Consider the following 21,111-nt stretch of genomic DNA (forward strand, 5'->3'; position numbering starts at 1 on the left):
TTGGTGATGGACAGGGAGGCCTGGCGTACTGCAATTCATGGGGTCGCAAAGAGTCGGACATGACTGAGCAACTGAACTGAACTGAATTGAACTGAAGGTAAACATTCTGAATGGTAAATTTTAATTTTGTATCAGCAAATAAAAATTACATTTTGGACTTTACAAAATTCACATGCTTGTCTAATGATGTTTACTGTCCCTTATAGGTAACTCATTTAGTTGACTGATGGCTACACAGATATAATAATATAGGTAATGCTTAAGAAGTAGTGAAACGGTAATAAGGAACATCACAAACTCAGAATATCAATACTGAATCAACAGCCTGTGTACATTATAAATGAAAATGAGAATGCTGGTCTCCAATAACCTCAGCTTTATGAATAAACTATAAGTCTTCTGAATATACAAGTAGTAAAAGATTAAATGTTAAATATTGTGTCCTTGGATACTCATAAACTCTTTCGTGGGCATTGCCTATAAATGTCTTTATATTTTTAAAGACTATATTTCAAGTGTTCTAATATGCAAAAGAAGTCTGCATCTTTCTATAGTGTGTAATAGAAAAAAGAACTCAAGTAGAATCATTTTTCAATAAATTTACTGCACTCAATGTAAACTATAACCCTCTCTCTTGAATCTCTCCAAGTTGCATGAAAATTATAAAATTTTTCTGTTTTAATATGTAAAACTATCAAACATGTAAACCTATGTTAAGTGGAGCTTTGCTACCAACCTGAGTCAATGGGCCAACAGTAATGGCATATCCTGGGAACTTGTTAAAAATGTAGAATTTCAGGTCCCACCCCAAAGCTACTAAATGAGAATCTGCATTTTTAATTAGATACCCAAGTGATAGCATTACACATAAAAAACCAATTTAGCATACTTCATTGATTGATCTAATTTTCTATAAACTAACCACATTTAAACAACTAGTGAGGCTTCCCAGGGGTTCATTGGTAAAGAATCCGCCTGTCAATGCTAAGGGACGCAGGACATGTGGGTTCAATCCCTGGGTCAGGAAGATCCCTTGGAGGAGGAAATGGCAACCCACTCTAGTATTCTTGCCTGGAGAATCCCCATAGACAGAGGAGCCTTGTGGGCTACAGACGACAGGGTCATAGAGTTGGACGTGACTGAACGACTGAGTACTCATTTATGCAAACAAATAATATTTAAGTGTTCTACATGTATCCTTTATTTTAGCAACATTCAAGATTTAGTGTATAACAAAATCACCAAAGGAACTTTTTAAAAATTCAGATTTTCAAGTTTTTCCTCTCAGTTTAGAATTCAGTATGTCAAAGTCAGGCCTGCTCGCTCTAAACCACAGTTCTCCTGAACAGAATCAAAGTTAATAATATCAATCTTCTTAACAACTCCAAATAATAGCAAGATACCTAACATACAAGAAAGTCACAATCAAACTGTTTCTGTTAAATTTTGAAACATTTCAAACTTTTTCAGAAATTATTAATCAAAGAATCAAACATTTGGCATTAAATGAGTCTGGTTCTGCTCATGGAATCTGATGAGATTATTCCTTCCCCCATGTACCCACCCCCCACCCCTCAACAAAGGAATGCTATTTCAGCCACAAGATAACAAAATAATTTACTAGAGAACTTAAGAAATTGATTCTGTCCCCACTGGAATTGACAACATTTGTACTAGAAAATAAAAGCAAAACATTATGCAAAGGACATCTCTCTCAAGAGGTCTCAAACACAAGTGTATTCCAGAACCATCAGGAGCCAATGGGAAAAACAAGGAATGCGATACTCCAATTATAGACCTTTAAGTTCAAAAAAGGAAAACCTCTTACACAGAACAAACAAGAACATCCCTGCGAGCAGCTTTTGGCCTGTGACCTGCTAGTTTCCAATATCTGTACCAGCAGAGTTTTTCTAGTTTATTCTCCAGTGACATACCAGAGGGCATATTTTTCTTATTAGTTTGCTCATCTGGCTTATTTGGGGACTTGGGGGAACTAAGTTGTAGGTCAGATTTTACTACATGGTGATATACCAGGCTTGTAATCTATATCAGATATAGATAGATTTGGGGACTTGGGGGAACTAAGTTGTAGGTCAGATATACTACATGGTGATATACCAGGCTTGTAATCTATATCACCCTTATGAAGCCAAGTGGATCTTTAAAGACATAGTCAATAAGCTATAGCTATAAGCTATGGGTTGGCATAGCCCCAATTTTTTCCTAACAAGTATTTTCATGGAGCCACATGAAAGATGTTTAGTTTGCAGATTTTTATTTTAAACTATACACTGTCTTCAGAGAAATAGCAATCAGAGTTTTTGTGGACTAGCTGTCCACAAAAATACCTCACTAGTTGTTGCTTGTTATGTATAAGCGAACAACACTAATTTCCTTTGGTGCTTTGTTTCTGTGCAATTATGAAAGACTTGAGAAGTCCAGAAGTACCACTGTTTCCAAATTCTCCCTAGAGGTGTCTATATGCTACAACTTCTACAATGAGAAACAGAGCTGTTCACATGTTCACTATGTACTTTTATTTTAAATACTAGCACAACAAACACAATGACATGACAGGACCATTATCTCAATAATGCTGATAACATTCCTTGACAAGTTGGCTTATAATTTACATACATTATTTTTTCAGGAACTATTTTAAATATTATTTTAAGATATACTATAAAACACAAGTCTCGAATATATATCAGTTGCAAACATAATGTGCTGAGTTACTGTTTTCTTTGTTACTCAAATAACATGATTTAAAGTTCCTCAAAATCATGTCCACTGGCGTTCATGGTTTCAGGATGCATGACTCGTCCCATGAATAGGATTGTACCTGCATTGGGTAGGGAGTGAACAAAAAAGGAGTTGAACTAAAGCTATTTATTTTCCTTCTTGCTTACAATTAGCAATGTTCTAAAGATAAGAATGTGAATAAACTATTGTCACTTAAAAAATCATTTGAACATTAGAAATTATCTGATAAAAATGCAGGAATATGTTTTCAATTAACAAATGATTTCTTTTTGGCCATAAATAAAGTTCTGTTCTCACAACAGACTTACCTGTTCTCCGGTTCCTGATAAGAAAGAAAAATGGATGGTCGACAATAACTTGAGGATACAGCACAGCCATCCTGCTAATTGCAATCATTCCTGTAGCACAGAGAGAAAGTAATTACATGTCTGTGGATATGCAGGGACTAATGAGCAATTTCTCCAAACCATCTATGTTCAGCACAAAGGTAATGATTTACACAAAGCAAGATTGTAAAGACTTAAAGAGAGAAAAATTGTAAATGAGCTAACATCTCTATTTGATCTTAAAGAAAAACAAATACGTACACAAACATGTACACACACACAGTTTCCTCCCATCACCCCACCGAAAACAGAGGATAATTTATTCTGCCTATTACAAATTTTTATTCTCGGCCTCAGACAAATACTTACGGCTTTAATAAAATGACTTAAGTCAGGGAAAGTGGAAAAAAAAAACAAAAACAAAAAACCAAATACCCTCCTCCAGTTTTCCCCTCCCCCAGTTTCTTTATATTACCAAATCATCATTTCTTTTATCTGAAATGGGGATTTCACATAGCAAGTCACCAGGCTTCTAGCAAGTGGCCAGAACAGCAGTGATTAAAGAGAAAATACAGCAGGGAGAGATTCAATGATGTTTCCTACAGCTGGGAAACTGAATTCCCTTGAGGTCCTTATTGGGGGATAATCATTTTATACTTGCTGCAGGGTGATGTGTTGTCAGGAAAAGGCCAAGATTAAATGATGTAAGATTTGAAGCTTTCTCAATGCCTGAGACTACTGTTTCTATTTCCTCCCTCAAATACCGTTTTAACTGATGAGATCCTTTTAATGGGTAAATGTATGCAGAGGTTAAAAATGTGTACAAACATGATGTGTTACATTTTACTAGAGAAGGGAAAAATCCTTCTAAAATTTGGTGATGGCTGTTGAACATGATATTGAAATAAAATCAAACAAATAACTGAGAAAAGAAAAATCCTTCTCATTTAACTAAGGAAATCAGAATGTTCAGAATAATTAAGGACATTTACTGTTGTTGTTGTTGTTGTTTTTGATGCATGATTTAGGTAAATTTTTTAAAATTTTCATTTAAAATTATTATTTTATTATTAACTTAAAATTTTGTATTGCATGCTATCATGTATGCTTGTTTGTGCATGGGCTTTTAAAAAAATCAAAGCTCTTCACTGACAAAATTAAGAACTAACTCCCACAAATAATTAAATAGAAAGAAAAATGTTTAACGGGGCAGAAGGGAAATATTTTAAATATTTAAATGGACAGCACAGCAGGAAAATCTATTCTGCAGAGCTGACGATCTCCTCCTGCCTCTCATTAGAGATGGGAGTTACTCTGCATGGGGCACTGAAATGAATGCATGTTTCATATCCTATTTGGAAAATCCTAGCAGGTTCATCATTAGCTTGACTTCTAAGTGAGGGCAGCATCAGTTTTATGACTTGGTTCTAAAAATGACTCCCATTCCCCCACCCAAGATTGCTTTAAGAATACAAATCTAGAAAAGGTGAGATTTGGGAAAACCACAGTTTGGCACCTGAGGCAGCAGCAGCTTCTGAGCCTTCTTCATTGACCTCTATGAAGCACTTGTGAATTGCTTTGGAAAGGAAAATCTCTTTGTTATCTGCAAAAAAAAAGAGAGAGAGATAGCAGAAGCTTTTTTTTTTTTTTTTGGTATCAGAGATAGGGAAGCACTTTACCCTTTAGTTAAACAGATCTGAAAAACATAAATGACATAAGGTACTGATATAAAACATATGAGATAATGTTGTAAGATTACTTTTATTGATTTGAGAGAACTGTTGAAGATGTATTTTCTGTTTTGTCTTTTATATTATATTCTCTTGCTAATTTTCTCCTCCATTTTATTGGTAATATTCCCATTGTTTATTTCATATATTGCCAGGAAAAGCAAAATGTGGCTTTGTTTTTAATAACAATTTCAAATTAGTTCATAACTCAAGAAAAACTCCTTACCTGTTTCTCTCTAACTTGAAACTTAAAAACATAAAATGAAAATGGGTAGAAATTCACATATAACCAAAATAAGAAATTTAAAAAAAATCTAATCTCTAATTACTGTGATAATATAAATATCCTTGGCAAAGGAAAACAAACTCGACTTCTAGATTGTAGAAATATGAATATATTAAAACGTTATTTCCCATTCCAGTTAATTGGTTTATCTCAGGTTTCAAACACACACTTTATCTTAAAGTCAGGCTAAATAACATTTTTAATATTAGGAGGGCTGTTTTTCCCTTTGAATTGTCTTTTCAGTTATGCTTACTTTTAAGTTGATGGCTGTTGTAGCTTGAATTTCAGAGAAGGTAATGGCACCCCACTCCAGTACTCTTGCCTGGAAAATCCCATGGACGGAGGGACCTGGTAGGCTGCAGTCCAAGGAGTCGCTAAGAGTCAGACACGACTGAGTGACTTCACTTTCACTTTTCACTTTCATGCTTTGGAGAAGAAAATGGCAACCCACTCCAGTGTTCTTGCCTGGAGAATCCCAGGGACGGGGGAGCCTGGTGGGCTGCCGTCTCTGGGGTTGCACAAAGTTGGACATGACTGAAGTGACTTAGCAGCAGCAGCAGCTTGAATTTGTTCTCTAAAATGCATATATTGAAGCTCTAACCCTCAAGATTTCATGATAGGACTGTATTTGGAAATTGCTGTTGTTCTTTAGTCACTAAGTTGTGTCTTACTCTTTGTGACCCCATGGACTGTAGCCCATCAGGCTCCTCTGTCCATGGGATTTCCCAGGCAAGAATACTAGAGTGGGTTGCCATTTCCTTCTCCAAGGGATCTTCCCAACCCAGGGGTCAAACCCACATATCCTGCACAATTGTGCAAGCCAACTCCTTAAAATAAATCTCAATCTGTGTGTGTGTGTGTGTAAATGTATAGACACAAATGCACATAGCCATCTGTGTGTGTATATCCATTCATCCTGTTGGATCTGTTTTATCTGGAGAACACTGACTAATACAACATGTGAAGACATAGAAGACGGCCATCTATAACTCAGAGAGAGAGGTCTCATAAGAAACCAGCCCTGAAGACACCTTAATCTTGGACTTTCAGCCTCTACAACTATGATGAAATAAATGTCTGTTATTTAAGCCACTCAGTCTGTAGTGCTTTGTTATGGGAGTCCTAGCAAATGATACAATACAACAGTATTCAGTCTTGCACTTCCAACTTCTCTTCAACATTAAAACAAAACAACCAGGAGGTACCTCAAGTACAGAAAAAAGAAAAAATAGCACAAGGAAGCAAGAGAAAGGATTACTCAAGTTTGTACCTTTTTTTTTTTCACCCCAGGAGGTCTACTTCAAATTTAAGATAATTAGCTTTGTTGCTGATGCCGAGCTCCATTCAGTAAAAGCAGCATTGATTTCCCATTAAACTGCTTAGTACTACTTTCAAAAACACATAATTATCTGATACGGTTAGAAAATGATGTTCGAGAACATTTTTGGTACACCTCTTGAAAAGCTCCTGCTTGTTCTGAATAAGCCTCAAGACAAACTGGTGGCATCTCTGATTATTCTTTTCATAGATCTATTCCTTCTTCAGCTCATATTTAGCAATAAGATATAAGCCCTGACTTATGAAATAGTCCATCTCACATATTATGATATTTTCTTCTAGAATGCATTTAATAACTAGAAGAAAATTAGAAGGCATAAAGTTTTACATTAAACAAGTATACCTAGCTCTCTCAAATCCAGATGGCGAGTCTTTTTTAGCAAATGAAAAGAAAAATATCAATTGCATTAAGTAACTAGTAAAAGCAATTTAGTTGGCAAAACACTGAACTCCAAGAAAGTAAAATATATTAACTATTTAGTATTTATATGGTGCTATATTATTTTCAGATTCTGCCATCCATTTTTATCAGTCTGCCAGTTAATGCAGGGTCACACATCAATGGCCCTGAGTGTGCAAGTGGCAGTACCTAGGTAAGGAGTGTCCATAGAAGAGAATTTTTAAAAATCACAAAGAATGCTGTGTATAATTTTCTGCAGAGAAACGTTAATCAACTTTGTGTGTGTGCTAAGTCGCTTCAGTCATATCTGACTCTTTGCAACTCTATGAACTGTAGCCTACCAGGCTCCTCCGTCCATGGGATTCTTCAGGCAAGAATACTGTAGTGGGTTGCCATTTCCTCTTCCAGGGGATCTTCCTGACCCAGGGATTAAACCTGCATTTCTTACATCTCCTGCACTGGCAGGCGGGTTCTTTACCACTAGCACCACCGGGAAGCTTAATCAACTTTAAGGGGTATAAATTATTTACTATGCACTGTATCTGTTTATAATACACAATTTGGTAAATTCTGATAGATGTGTATATCTATGACCCCACTTCCACAAATAAGATAAAGAATATTTCCACCTCCCCTCAAAGTTTCTTGTGCTCCTTTATGTGGATAACTTTGAAACAGAAGATTTGCCATCAACTGGACAATTTTACAAACATACATAAATCGGAAAGTTGAATCAAGGAAAAATATAGAAAGTCTGAATAGTCCAGTAAGCATTAAAGTAGCTGAATCAGTAGACAGAATCTTCCCCAACCCTCAAAATTAAAGACTCCAAGCTTAGATGGTTTTCTAGGGAACTTTAACCAAATCTTGTAGGAATAGATAGAATTTTCTGAGATAAAACTATTCCAGACTCTAGAAAGAGAATAAAAGAAATCTAAGTCATCTCTGGGTAGTCTTAAACTTGCTATTAAAATTAAACAAGTTCAGTTCAGTTCAGTCGCTCAGTCATGTCCAACTCTTTGCGACCCCATGAACTGCAGCACACCAGGCCTCCCTGTCCATCACCAACTCCCGGACTCTACCCAAACCCATGTCCATTGAGTCGGTGATGCCATCCAACCATCTCATCCTCTGTCATCCCCTTCTCCTCCTGCCCTCAATCTTTCCCAGCATTAGGGTCTTTTCAAATGAGTCAGCTCTTCACATCAGGTGGCCAAAGGATTGGAGTTTCAGCTTCAACATCAGTCCTGCCAATGAACACCCAGGACTGGTCTCCTTTAGGATGGACTGGTTGGATCTCTTTGCAGTCCAAGGACTGCAAGAGTCTTCTCCAACACCACAGTTCAAAAGCATCAGTTCTTCAGTGCTCAGCTTTCTTCACAGTCCAACTCTCACATCTATACATGACCACTGGAAAAACCATAGCCTTGACTAGATGGACCTTTGTTGGCAAAGTAATGTCTCTGTTTTTTAATATGCTGTCTAGGTTGGGACTGTCTAAAAAAAGAAAATCATAGGCCAAACTCACTTATTAACATGGAGGTAAAATTCTTTAAAATCAGAAAATTAAACCCAGAAGCATATACAAATCCTTTTTAAAAATGAGTTTCTGGGGATGTCAGCAGTTAAAACTGCTCTGCCTCCAGTTCACATCACAAGTTTCCTCTGGGATGACCATCAAACACAAACATTTTTGCTACTCCCCTACTTAAACCCTTATCCTCTAACCTGGTAGCCCACCCTCCCATCTCCCGTTCAGTATATCACATACCTACATGCCTGCTCAGGATGCAGTGTGAAGGCCTCCGTGAGGTTGACTCTGCCTCTTTCATTTAGCATTCTTCACTCTACTCACTGTGTTCCAGACTTTTTGAACTGCAGTGGCTTGAGCATACCACACTTTATCACTTCTGTGTCTTTGTTTCCCTGGAAACTCCCTAAACCATTGTACAGTCAGACACTAATCTTCTTTTAAGCTCAGCTTCCAACCCTACCTGGGCTTCCCTAGGGGCTCAGAAGTAAAGAATTTGCCTGCAATGCGGAAGACCCGGGTTCGATCCTTGGGTTGGGAAGATCCCCTGGAGAAGGGAATGGCTGCCCACTCCAGTATTCTTGCCTGGAAAATTCAATGGGCAGAGGAGCCTGGCAGGTGGGCTACAGTCTATAGGATCACAAAGAGTCAGACACGACTGAGCAACTAATACCTTCACTTTTTATCCCAAACCTACCAGGACTTTTCTGCTCTCCTCTGATTCCTACCTCCCATTAAAGTAGAACTAACCACTCTTTCCCACTGAACCCAGGATCTAATTCTTTTTAAGCCTTCATAATATATCATATTTATACTGTTATCTCTCTTTTTCAGTGGATTTTCCACCTCCTTCAGGCAAGAATTGTGTCCTTCCTCTTAGCGCCCCTGGTTTTTAGCATCTAGTGAGCCTAAGGGGTGAACTAACCTAAGTAGAGGGAGCTTCCTGGTAATGCGGAATTTACCAGTATTTAATCCAACATTTTGTTGTTCTTTAGTCACTAAATTGCGTCTGATTCTTTTGCAACCCCATGGACTGTGTAGCCTGCCCGGCTCCTCTAACCACTGAGCCATCAGAAAAGCCCACAGTCCAACATTTAGTAATTGTTGAATGAAAGAAAAAGAAAGTGTTAGTTGCTCAGTCGTGCCCAATTTTTTGTGACCCCATGGACTGTATCCTGCCAGGCTCCTCTGTCCATGGGGATTCTCCAGGCAAGAATACTGGAGTAGGTAGCCATTCCCTTCTTCCGGGGATCTTCCCAATCTTGGGATCAAACCCAGGTATCCTGAATTGCAGGCTGATTTTCTACTGTTTGAGCCACCAGGAAAGCCCAAATGAAAGGGGTTAATTATTTCGTATTTTAATAGTAAGACTGTGGGTATTGTCACTCTACAGGCCCCATGACCACAATTCTGGCTATAGAGTTTATTCTTATAATAAATAAAACATATGACGCTAATCAGAGTGGATGGAAAACAGTCCCAGAGAGATAGAAAGAAGACAAAGACCTCACACACACTAGAAAACTTAGAAAATCTAAGTGAGTGGAAGAGCAAAGGGAATGTGACTCAACGACCAATGTCTTCATATATATTCCAAAGATAGCAAATAAATATTGAAACCAATGTCCCAACCCCACCAGAGACAGCAGGTTTCTACAGTTGTAAACAAGATCTCAGAACACTTAACCTTGAGAGAAATGCCAGCTCTTTGGATGTACAAGTAGGAGAGAACACGTAAAAAGTGAGAAATCACATCATGAATACTGAGGGGACAAAAGAAAATGGAACCTTTTTCTTTGGGGATAAACTTTAAGCAGTTACATTGAAATAAAACATAAGCTGTAAGTGGCTTAAGAAAGAGTATGCTGCCACCACCTCACAGAAGGAGATAAGGTCATGCGGGAATACAGGCAAGTTCATAGCCTCTATGTTTGCCCTCCTATATGGCTCATCCTTGCGTAATGATGTGTCAATCAAGGCCATCTTTCCTGCTAGGCCACTAACTCCCTGAGGGCCTGGACCTTCCTGTGCTATTCATCTTCTGTCTCATTCCCCAGTTTCAGGCACACTGCCAGCCACCAGTATATGCACTCAGGTATTTGAGGAATCACTATGTGAGGGGAGTTAAAGAGATTCACACTGATGAGTTTATCTTACTGCTTCAAGAAAAGATAACTATTCTCTAAAAATGGAAATAAAGAAACCATTGGGAAAGAGAAACACCAAAAAAAAAAAAAAATCCACACACTGTTCCCAAGCAGGTGTCTTCTGGTCACTGCAGACATTGCTGCCAAATAACTGGTCCTACTTTCCTCCGGGCAGCATGGTGCAAGGCTTTTCACAATGGATGAGATGGGAACAGGGCCAGCAAAGCCTAGATCCCCCAGAGAAGAACTGGGAGATAATACAAGCTCTTCCAAAAAAAGCAGAGCCAAATACTAAGGTATTCATTCAGCTGCTGAGCAAATATTTATTGAGTACTCTGCTTGCATGAGGTATTGTTCAGGGCCACCAGAGGCTCTGAGTGTCTGCGATGGACATAACGCTGGCAGGCTGGCCTTCATACAGGAGGATGCCACTGCTTCCTTCGTGGCACTGTTCCTAAACAGCCAATTTAAATAGATTGCTGCGTCACCAAAGACAGGCTTAAAATAACAAAATGAGCGGAGTTCCATATCAGAACCCTGGGGTACCAAAAATGTCTCTGTCTCTGTAATTTAGCTGCTAAAATATTTTGAGCTTCAGCTCCACCCACGACCTTTAGAAAGGTTTTAAGAATCTGAGCTCCTTCAAGGTGGGAATAGTGTTTGCTTGCTTCTTTTTCCACATAGATTTTGTGATAGACCAGCAAATATTCATTTATGTATTCACTCATTCACTTAGTCATGTACTGAGCACCTCCTGTGTGCCTGATATTGTTGATGCACTGGGTATACTGCTGCTGCTGCTGCTGCTGCTAAGTCGCTTCAGTCGTGTCCGACTCTGTGCAGCTCCATAGATGGCAGCCCACCAGGCTCCCCGATCCCTGGGATTCTCCAGACAAGAATACTGGAGTGGGTTGCCATTTCCTTCTCCAATGCATGAAAGTGAAAAGTGAAAGTGAAACTGCTCAGTCGTGTCCGACTCTTCGCGACCCCATGGACTGGGTATACTATGATGCACTAAATAGTTCCTTCCTGGGAGGGAAAGCAGACATTCAGTGAACGCGTGCTCAGTTGCTCAGCTGCGTCCAACTCTTTGCGACTCCATGCGACCCTGCCAGGCTCCTCTGTCCATGGGGTTTCCCAGGAAAGAATGCTGGAGTGGGTGGCCATTTCGTATTCCAGGGGATTTTCCTGACCCAGGGATTGAACCCACGTCTCCTGCATCACCTGCATTAGCAGGCAGATTCTTTACACTTTCACTTCACTTTTTACCACCGAGTTACCTTGGAAGTCCAGACATTAAATAATAAGGATGATGTCTAAAAAAGCAAATCAATGAAAGACCACAGTTTCAGGGTATATTAAGTATAAGAAATAAGATGAAGTGATGGGTTAGCTGTGACTAGGGCAGGTAAGAAGAACTACCTGATATCAGATATTAAGAAAGGCTTGTCTAAGGAGATTAATTTGAGCTGAGACCTAAAGAATACAAAGGAGTCAGCGCTGGGCTGACCTGAAGGCAGAGTTTCCGGTAAAATGGGAGAAAGGCTAGTGCAATGCAGATACAAGCCAGTTGTGTTCAAGGACTCAGAGAAGGCCTGTGTGACCGGAGCATGGGGAGTGAGGAGGGCCAGAGCCTCGAGAGAAGCCCCCAGCTTGGAGCAAGGCAGGGCCCAGGATCATCTCCTAAGGGCATGCTCCCACCCAGCATCTATCCTGCTTCCCACATTGTGTTGGGCTCTGAGGACAGAAAGACGTCTATGACACATTCTGGGCTTCTGAGGAGCTCTTGGCTTAGTGACAGGTAAGAGAACAAACAATCTAAAGAAAAGTAGAACTTTGATAGCACTTTGCACTATCAGAGTTCAGATGATGGAGAGAAAAACCATCTAGAAAGGGAACGATGTCCAGGAAGCTGCTCAGGGAGGGTGACATTTGAACTGGTTCTTGAAGAATAAGTAGAAGAGTGAAAGTTGGAGGAGGGGACAAGGGCATTCCCAAGTCAGGAATTATATTTGCAAGGCGAGAGAAGCAGTGGTGATGACCTGAAAGTCCAACTGAAGCTGGGGCTATAGGAGGAGGGGAGTGGCAGGGAATGTGCTTGATTTTAAGAGCTTGGATCATGATGCTAGAGAGCCCAGGGTTCATTCAGAAGGAACAGGACACGACTGCTCTGATTTTAGCAGAAACCTGTGGCAGCAGCTGTAAAGCATGAATTGGATGAGCAATCAGCTGGGGGCAAGAAGATCAACTTTGTCAGCTATTGCAAAAATCCAGGCAAAAATGTAGGGGAAGTGGAATTATGGTTTCAGTTGGAACCATAGCTGGAAGAGAAAGGCAGCTCTCTGACTTACAGGCAAAAGAAGAAAGAGAACAATCAAGGGCTGGATGTAAGAGTCAGTACAGCACAAATTCATGTACTTGAGTCTGACCTGAATATGGCTTTTGCTGTATCTTCTTAATTCCTTTATTTTATTGGCTCCTTTATTAAAGCTCATACTTTGTGCTGAAGGATTTAGTACTCTCTTTCTCTTTCCCCTTACACCTTCCAAGAGGATTACCTATTAATCCAAATGCTGACATTCATTTCCATTACAAAAATAGTCCTACTCTATAACCAGATCCTCACTGCAACTAGATGAGCATTTAAAATACAGCCTGAGAAGAAAATGATTCTCAGCACTCTCTAGGTTCCATGTTTATGAGTCTTTACTATGTTTTATGTTAATGGAATTTAGCGTCAAAAGTAATGGACATCAAACTGAGGTGAAAAAATAAACACCACAGATACAGAGCGTCTCATCTTATTTGTTCTTTCATCCAGAGAGTACAAAGCAGAAAGCAACAGTGCTGGGTGCTTCTTAAACACATAAGGATCACTTTGGGGGAGCTTAAATTCTGGCAGGGGATACGTAATACATAAATAATTTTAGGAGACTAGACATGATACGTCAGAGAAGGCAATGGCACCCCACTCCAGTACTCTTGCTGGAAAATCCCATGGACGGAGGAGCCTGGTGGTCTGCCGAAGTCTCGAAGAGTTGGACACGATTGAGTGACTTCATTTTCGCTTTTCACTTTCATGCACTGGAGAAGGAAATGGCAACCCACTCCAGTGTTCTTGCCTGGAGAATCCCAGGGACGGGGGAGCCTGGTGGGCTGCCGTCTCTGGGGTTGCACAGAGTCGGACATGACTGAAGCGACTTAGCAGCAGCAGCAGAAGCAGACATCATATGTGACATAAGAAAAGTAACAGAATATGGTAGTAGTTAAGGAGTGGTAGCTTCTGGTTGGTATAATCATGGTGACTTATTAAAGTTAGGGATATCTGACCTGAGGCTCAGTTCAAAAGATATTTCAGGTGGGAGAGATTTCATAAAGATGGGGTGTTGGGGGGATTTGGGGTGCCAAGTGAGTGTTCAGTTTGGCTGGAGCACAAACTGTGTCTAAGGAATCAGATGGAGCTGAGGCTGGAGGGAGCTGAGGTCTGAACGTCCTGATGAGAAGTGGATAGTGTATGGCAGACTGAAGGGATTCTTTGAAGAGGAACTGGAATGATCTGAGAGCGAGTTTTAAGGCGATTAATCTTGGCAGTGGTAGATAAGACAGATTAGATGGAAGAGAGATTGGAAACCGTTTAGGAGGCTATTGAAATAGTCTAGGGCAGCAGTAATGAGAGTCTGAAATGAAAGTAGATGTCATGGAACAGAAAATGAAAGAGCGGATTCCAGGGGTCTTAGCAAAGGACTCTCAAGTCACTCAGTTTTTCCTGAAGCAAGAAAATGTGAAGCAGGGTATTTTGCTGTTGCTGTTGTTCACTGCTACATCACATTTACTATTTTTGAAGAAAGTTAAAATTTTCATTACATGATTTAAAAATGTAACAGCATCCCAACAGTACTGAATTGTTTTCTGGGTGCTTTTAAATTTATAAATTCTGCTAATAATGTTATTTTTAAAAGATTTTATTAGTTTTTAAATGTGTGCACCCAGTCATGTCTGATTCTTTGGGCCCCATAGACTTCAGCCTTCCAGGCTCCTTTGTCCATGGAATTTTCTGGGCAAGAATCCTGGAGTGAGTTGCCATTTCCTTCTCCAAGGGATTTTCCTGACCCAGGAATTAAACCTGTGTCTCTTACATCTCCTACTTTAGCAGGTGGATTCTTTACGAAAGAGTATTAAAGAAGTCATACATACACAAGGTAAATTTCCAAACCAAATACAGTGGCCTATGAAGTCAAAAGCCCTCTCTCACCTAATAGCTTCTGTCCTTGAGGCAACCACTGCTATCATTTTCTAAGATATTCATAATATTCTGCTCATTTAAAAGCTTAAATACATACTTACGAGGAGGTAGTCTAAGATGGTGATGGAGCAAAATCCTGAACTCTGCTTCCACAGACACCAAATCTATGGCTATGTATGGAATAATGACTGCTAGAAAAGAATTAATAAGCAGCTGACCACCGGGAGGGACCACAATAAGTCAAAGGGCCTCATGGAGACAGGTAGGAGAGGCAGAGGATCAGTCTCACCAAAAATCCCACACCCTGGTGCAAAGACTGCCAGTAGGGAGGGATTTCTGGTCCAGAGCTACTCACCCAACCCTAGGAACCAGCACTGCAGAGATGAGATCCCCAAAAATCTGGCTTTGAAAACCTAAGGGGCTTATGTCCAGAGGACCCAGGGGCTGGGGAGACTTGAGACACTCCTTTTAAATGACACGGTCTCGCTTGTCCCAGGATTCAACACAAAGGCAGGAATTAGAGAAGCGGCATGGATGAGTGCTGTGTTTGCTCTCTCCTTGCACCTTGCTTGCACAGGCTCAGCCTTGCTGAAGTCTTGGGTGTGCCCCATTCCCAGTGCTTGTCCTCATTCTTTCTAAAGGCAGGGGTGTGCCCTTCCCCCAGTGCTCATCCTGTCTTTCTAAAGGCAGGGGTGTGCCCTTCCCCCAGTGCTCTTCACCTGCATCACTAAAGCCAGGGAGTGAGCACAGTCCATGCAGGTATGCCTCTTAATTGCCTGGCCCTTGTGGCCAGAGGGGTTTGCATTTCTGCTGCTGCTGCTAAATCGCTTCAGTTGTGTCCGACTCTGTGCGACCCCATAGACGGCAGCCCACCAGACTCCCCCGTCCCTGGGATTCTCCAGGCAAGAACACTGGAGTGGGTTGCCATTTCCTTCTCCAATGCATGAAAGTGAAAAGTGAAAGTGAAGTTGCTCAGTCGTGTCCGACCCTCAGCGACCCCATGGACTGCAGCCTACCAGGCTGCTCCATCCATGGGATTTTCCAGGCAGGAGTACTGGAGTGCGGTGCCATTGCCTTCTCCCTCTGCCTTACTAAGAGTTGTTAAATGAAAGGAATAGACATGGCACTGAATATAATTAATTTGTATAACTTAAACACCATGAAATTCTCATTAAAGCAGAAAGTAATAACCAAATACATGTTAATAACCAAATACATGTTTATAATTTTCCTAGGTACTTGTAAGGATTACTAAGCGTCATAAACATTTTAATCAGCAAGGTTTTCATGTTATTTGGGGAAAAGAAGTATACATGTGAAAAGGACATCAACCACATAAGACAGAGCATATGGTGCCCCCAAAATGATGTAGGGAATAAATGCTATTGAATTTAGAGGAATGGAGAGGCAACTTTTATAGTTGTGTCACTAGAAGGTTTCTGAATGAATGATTTATAAGGTAATGTGTATATTTGTGTGTGTGAGAAAGAGAGAGAGGGAAAGAGAAAGAGAATGAAGAATGTATTAGCTGGGGTGGCTGGTATGCCAGGATTTCCAAGACTCTGGCAAAACTAGAAATTTAAGAATCAAGGAATTCTCACTGAAAGCTTGAGAAGTTAACCTTACATCAGTTACCCTGAAAATCTGAATTGGGTAGTGTTTGAGGCCAATCCTGGATTTCTTACTGATATTTTAAGGAGTTAAATGATCCAAGAAATATAGTAGACAAGGTGGCCCCAGATAAACCTGTTCTCTCCTTCTCTCCCTTGTTTTATCCTCTAGCAGATGTTTCTGTGTGCCCAATCAATTCAATCATGTCCGACTATTTGTGACCCTATGCACTGCAGCTCATCAGGCTCCTCTGTTCATGGGATTCTTCAGGCAGGAATACTGGAGTGGGTTGCTATGCCTTCCAGGGGATTGTCCCAGTCCAGGGACTGAACCCGCATTTCCTACATCTCCTGCAATGCACCAGGGAAGCCCTAGCAGATGTCTACTGTGTACCAACTATGTGTCAGCCCTGGGTCAAGTACTGGGAATGCCTCTGCGAGCAGGAAGGATGCTGAGACAAATTCAGTGCTGATGGAGGCTTGTTCAAAGAGCAGAGACTTTCCACTATAGACTATATGAACTCTGAAAGAGACTAAGGTGATTTTAAATCTGCACTAATATGTACATTTATGCTCTACTGTCCCTGACATTAAAGGCAATTAATTAAGTATTACCTTATAAACCTTCCAGATATGTGAAAAAATTTGAGCCACACTGATCACAATGATTGATTTGTCACTACAATGATACTCCCTCAGGACTGAAAAGCAGCAAATATTCTGTGTGTGTGAAATAACTGCCTAGATGTTTGGGTGAGACAGTGAGGAATCTCTAATCAAACTGAACATAGAGCCATGGTAAGAAAGCAAAATATACTTATCCAGTTGGAATTTGGCCAGTATAGCAGACAAATTCTCTGAATTCCTAAGGAAAGGAGCATGAGAACTTTAAATTATCCTATGCTTGAACCATGAATATATTTCTGACTCAAGTACAATGTACCCATTACCTTCTGAATCTCCACTAGTCCTGTCTTCTTGACAACCCTACTCAAAAGTTCAGAGCCTCAGAAGCCTGGATGTGAGCCATGAGGACCTTTCCTCAGGGAACATTCACTTTTCTCGTGAGGACAGGAACATTTATATAGTAGACATGTAGAAAAGTTCTATTAGTGTTTGGGATGTAAGTTGTCTAAATGACGGGTAGAAGTTGTGGTATCGAATACATCAGTATCATCTCATTGCTAGAAGCTGAATGCTGGTTAGAAAACAATCTTCCCAAGACAAAACCTGGGAGGATAAAGCGTTTTTTCATTGTAGACCCCTTGAGAAATTCTTGAAAGCTATGCACCTGCTATCTCTGCCCTGTCTCTCTCTCTTGTACACACACACACACACACACATGCACCCCTATATGCAATTTCAGGGGTGGAGGCATCCACTTCTCTAAATTCAGTCCATGAGCCTTCACACTCCAGGTTGAGAAGCTATTATTCAGTCAGCTTGATTTTTCTATAGGTTGCTGCTTCAGGAGAGAAAAATCTAAGTTATTTCCTATAAAGACAAGAAAGGCTAAGGAATGTTTTTTTAATCACCTCTACTCTCTCTATAGTTGGAGACTTTGATTCAATAAGTTGCATATAAAGAAGCCCTACACATTCAGTATCTTTTTTCTTGATCTGTCTTTATCTCATCAGAAAAAGGATTATTTCCCATGTTCTATAGAAATAATGGAAAATAATCATCTAATCTAAGACTTATACTCACAAGTGTCTTAGAATTGGCTGCTTTAAAGTATTTCCAAAAGAATTATACATTTCTAAGTACCTTAACATTACTATTACTAATATGTTAATATTTTTATCCTGATCAAATTAAGAAATCAAATAATTTAACTGGTTTTCCTGTGAGATATTTAAAATAAATTACTCAACAGCTAATATGCCAAATATATTTGAAGCTATTTCTTCAAAACCACTGTTTTTTATTGAAGACTTAGGACAATATTTAGGAGAAGGCAATGGCAACCCACTCCAGTACTCTTGCCTGGAAAATCACATGGACGGAGGAGCCTGGTAGGCTGCAGTCCATGGGGTCAAGAACAGTCGGACACAACTGAGCAACTTCACTTTCACTTTTCACTTTCCTGCATTGGAGAAGGAAATGGAAAGCCACTCCAGTATTCTTGCCTGGAGAATCTCAGGGACGGCGGAGCCGTGGGCCGCTGTCTATGGGGTCGCACAGAGTCGGACACGACTGAAGCAACTTAGCAGCAGCAGCAGCAGGACAATATTTACATTATCTCACAGGTGTTCTTTATAAAACATCTAGTTCTCACAGCAGGTACTCAGTTATCCTTTCTTCCTTCTTTCTTTCCTATATGATTTATTATAACCAGATACATTGAGATATTCAATCAACACATCTATTGATTATCTACAAGGCATTTTGTCAGATGTTATAAGATGTATAAGACAGGTCTTCTGGAGAATATAATCTACTGTCAAAGATAAGACATCAATCAGAATCACATAAATTTAATGTTATGACTGTATTTATAATTTTCTTATGGAAGTTAAATATATTTGCTATATTTATCTGGCAATTGATAAATATATTTTACCTCAGAACTCTGTAATAAACAGAGGCTTGACCATCATCATTATAAAAAAGCTTTTTGGAATATATATATATTTTTAATTGATGTTTATTTCCTACCAGACAAGGCTGTCAGATTTGCATTTTTGATGAAAACTTCAGTTACTCCAAGAGCCTTCAAAACATCTTTTAAATCAATTTCCTGTTCCACTGTGAACCTGGAGAACATAGAGGGGAAGAAGTATTTAGTTACAGCATATTGTTACCTGGGACAAGAATAAAATGTTAGATATGTTGATTTTTTAAAAGTCTATTTTATAGAGGATAAATTATGCTAAACCTGGCTTTTGACTGCATGTAGCATTTGATTATTATTGTAAAAAGAGGGAGTATTAAAAAGAATAACAACAGAATAGTATTATATTAGTAAATAGGAAGCTATGTTGGTCTTAATCGGGAATCTCTTCCAAATCAAAGCATTGTATCACCAGTATTTCCAGTGAAAAATATGGACCAGCCATGACTGTATTAATAAACAACCACAGTTTTTAAAAGCAAAGGCTTTTTATTAATTTTTTATAAAACGTGAAAACAGCTGGTTAGTACTATTTGCTTTTTAAAATATGTTGCCTTCTAATCAAAACATCATAAATACAAGTTTTTAGGCAATGGGCTGTGTCCTTAAAAAGCTAAGTCTGTAATAGTCACTAAATGTTATACTAGCATCATTTCTGATTTTCTGGTTTTAAGAAGAATGACAAGAGAATGGTTGCTATAAACAAGAGGAATGATCAGGAGAAAACCAATAGATGAGTAAATGTATAGCAAACATGTTAAACTAAGTACTAAATGTTGTCTATATCCAACAGTGTAACTTGCACTCAAACATTGTTTACTTTGATACCACAAAAAGCAGATAGTGACTGTGAAAATAAAAAGTGGGATGAGCAGAAAAATATACTGCAGAATATATTCAATGACTTGAGTGAAATTTTAAAGTGTTTTCTGTGTGTGCTTTGTTATTTATTTATTTGTTTGTTTATTTATTGGTCACAGATGGAGCTTACTATACAATAAAAACTTTTCCAACAGTATGCTGCTAAGTCGCTTCAGTCGTGTCTCTGTGCGACCCCATAGACGGCAGCCTCCACCATCCCTGGGATTCTCCAGGCAAGAGTACTGGAGTGGGTTGCCATTTCCTTCTCCAATGCATGAAAGTGAAAAGTGAAAAGTGAAAGTGAAGTCGCTCAGCTGTGTCCGACTCTTCACGACCCCATGGACTGCAGCCTATCAGGCTTCTCCGTCCATGGGATTCCAACAGTATAAAATAGATCAATAAAAACAGATTAATTTAAATATCACTACAGCCCTTTGAGGTAGGTATTATTATCTTCAGTTAATATTAGAGGAAACTGAGGGGCAGAGAAATGAAATAAGTTGATTAAGTTGTGATGGTGGTGGTTTAGTTACTAAGTCGCATCTGACTCTTTGAGACCCCATGGAATGTAGACCACCCAGCTCCTCTATCCATGGAATTTCCCAGGCAAGAATACTGGCGTGGGTTGCCATTTCCTTCTCCATGGGATCTTCCTGATCCAGGGATCAAACCAAGGTCTCCTGCATTGCAGATTCTTTACCGCTGAGCCACCAAGGGAGCTCCACCTTGGATCATGGCTAACAAGTGGCAGAGCTGAGATATGATCTAGGTAGTGTATATACCCTGATCCGCCAAAAATAGGGACACGAAGGAAGATGTCAGTAAGAAATCTTTTTTACTTCTTAAAACCAGCTTTGTTTGTTTCACACTTCTGAGGCTGTTCAGATGAAGAAGGTATTTGATAGAGATTGATTTTGGGCAAGTTCCCTAATTTCTGAGCCTCGATTTTGGGATGTGGAAAATGGCAATAATAATGCCTACTTCACAGTATCATTGAGGAGATTAAATAAGGTTTCCAAATGTTTTAGGACAGTGCTATCATGTAGGAGGCATGAAATAAAGGGCAGATACTGTTAACAGTACTCACTATATTGTAGCTATGTGCAACATTTACACTGAGTGTTTACCAAGTCCCAGTGCAGGGCAGTGCTAAGTCGCTTTAGTCATTTCCGATTTTTTGTGACCCTATGGACTGTAGCTCACCAGGCTCTTCTCTCTGTGGAGTTTTCCAGGCAAGAACACTGGAGTGGGTTTTCATCTCC

General features: G+C 39.7%; 1 protein-coding gene across 2 annotated transcripts in view; it reads right to left on the bottom strand.

Annotated features, from left to right (window-relative positions):
• SERPINI1 (serpin family I member 1) overlaps positions 1,178 to 21,111 on the bottom strand; it is an 80,513-nt gene continuing 60,579 nt past the window's right edge. Inside the window, exons 6-9 of one of the 2 annotated variants that reach the window (XM_013964784.2) lie at positions 19,033 to 19,130; positions 4,606 to 4,692; positions 3,072 to 3,161; positions 1,178 to 2,842 (exon numbers count right to left, since the gene is read on the bottom strand). In XM_013964784.2, the coding sequence (XP_013820238.1) occupies positions 2,766 to 2,842; positions 3,072 to 3,161; positions 4,606 to 4,692; positions 19,033 to 19,130 (352 nt within the window). In that variant the 3' untranslated portion in view covers positions 1,178 to 2,765. The remainder of the gene's footprint in view (positions 2,843 to 3,071; positions 3,162 to 4,605; positions 4,693 to 19,032; positions 19,131 to 21,111) is intronic. The other variant, XM_005675357.3, reaches the window with a different exon arrangement.

Source organism: Capra hircus, chromosome 1 (assembly GCF_001704415.2).
Source record: "Capra hircus breed San Clemente chromosome 1, ASM170441v1, whole genome shotgun sequence".
NCBI lineage: Eukaryota > Metazoa > Chordata > Mammalia > Artiodactyla > Bovidae > Capra > Capra hircus.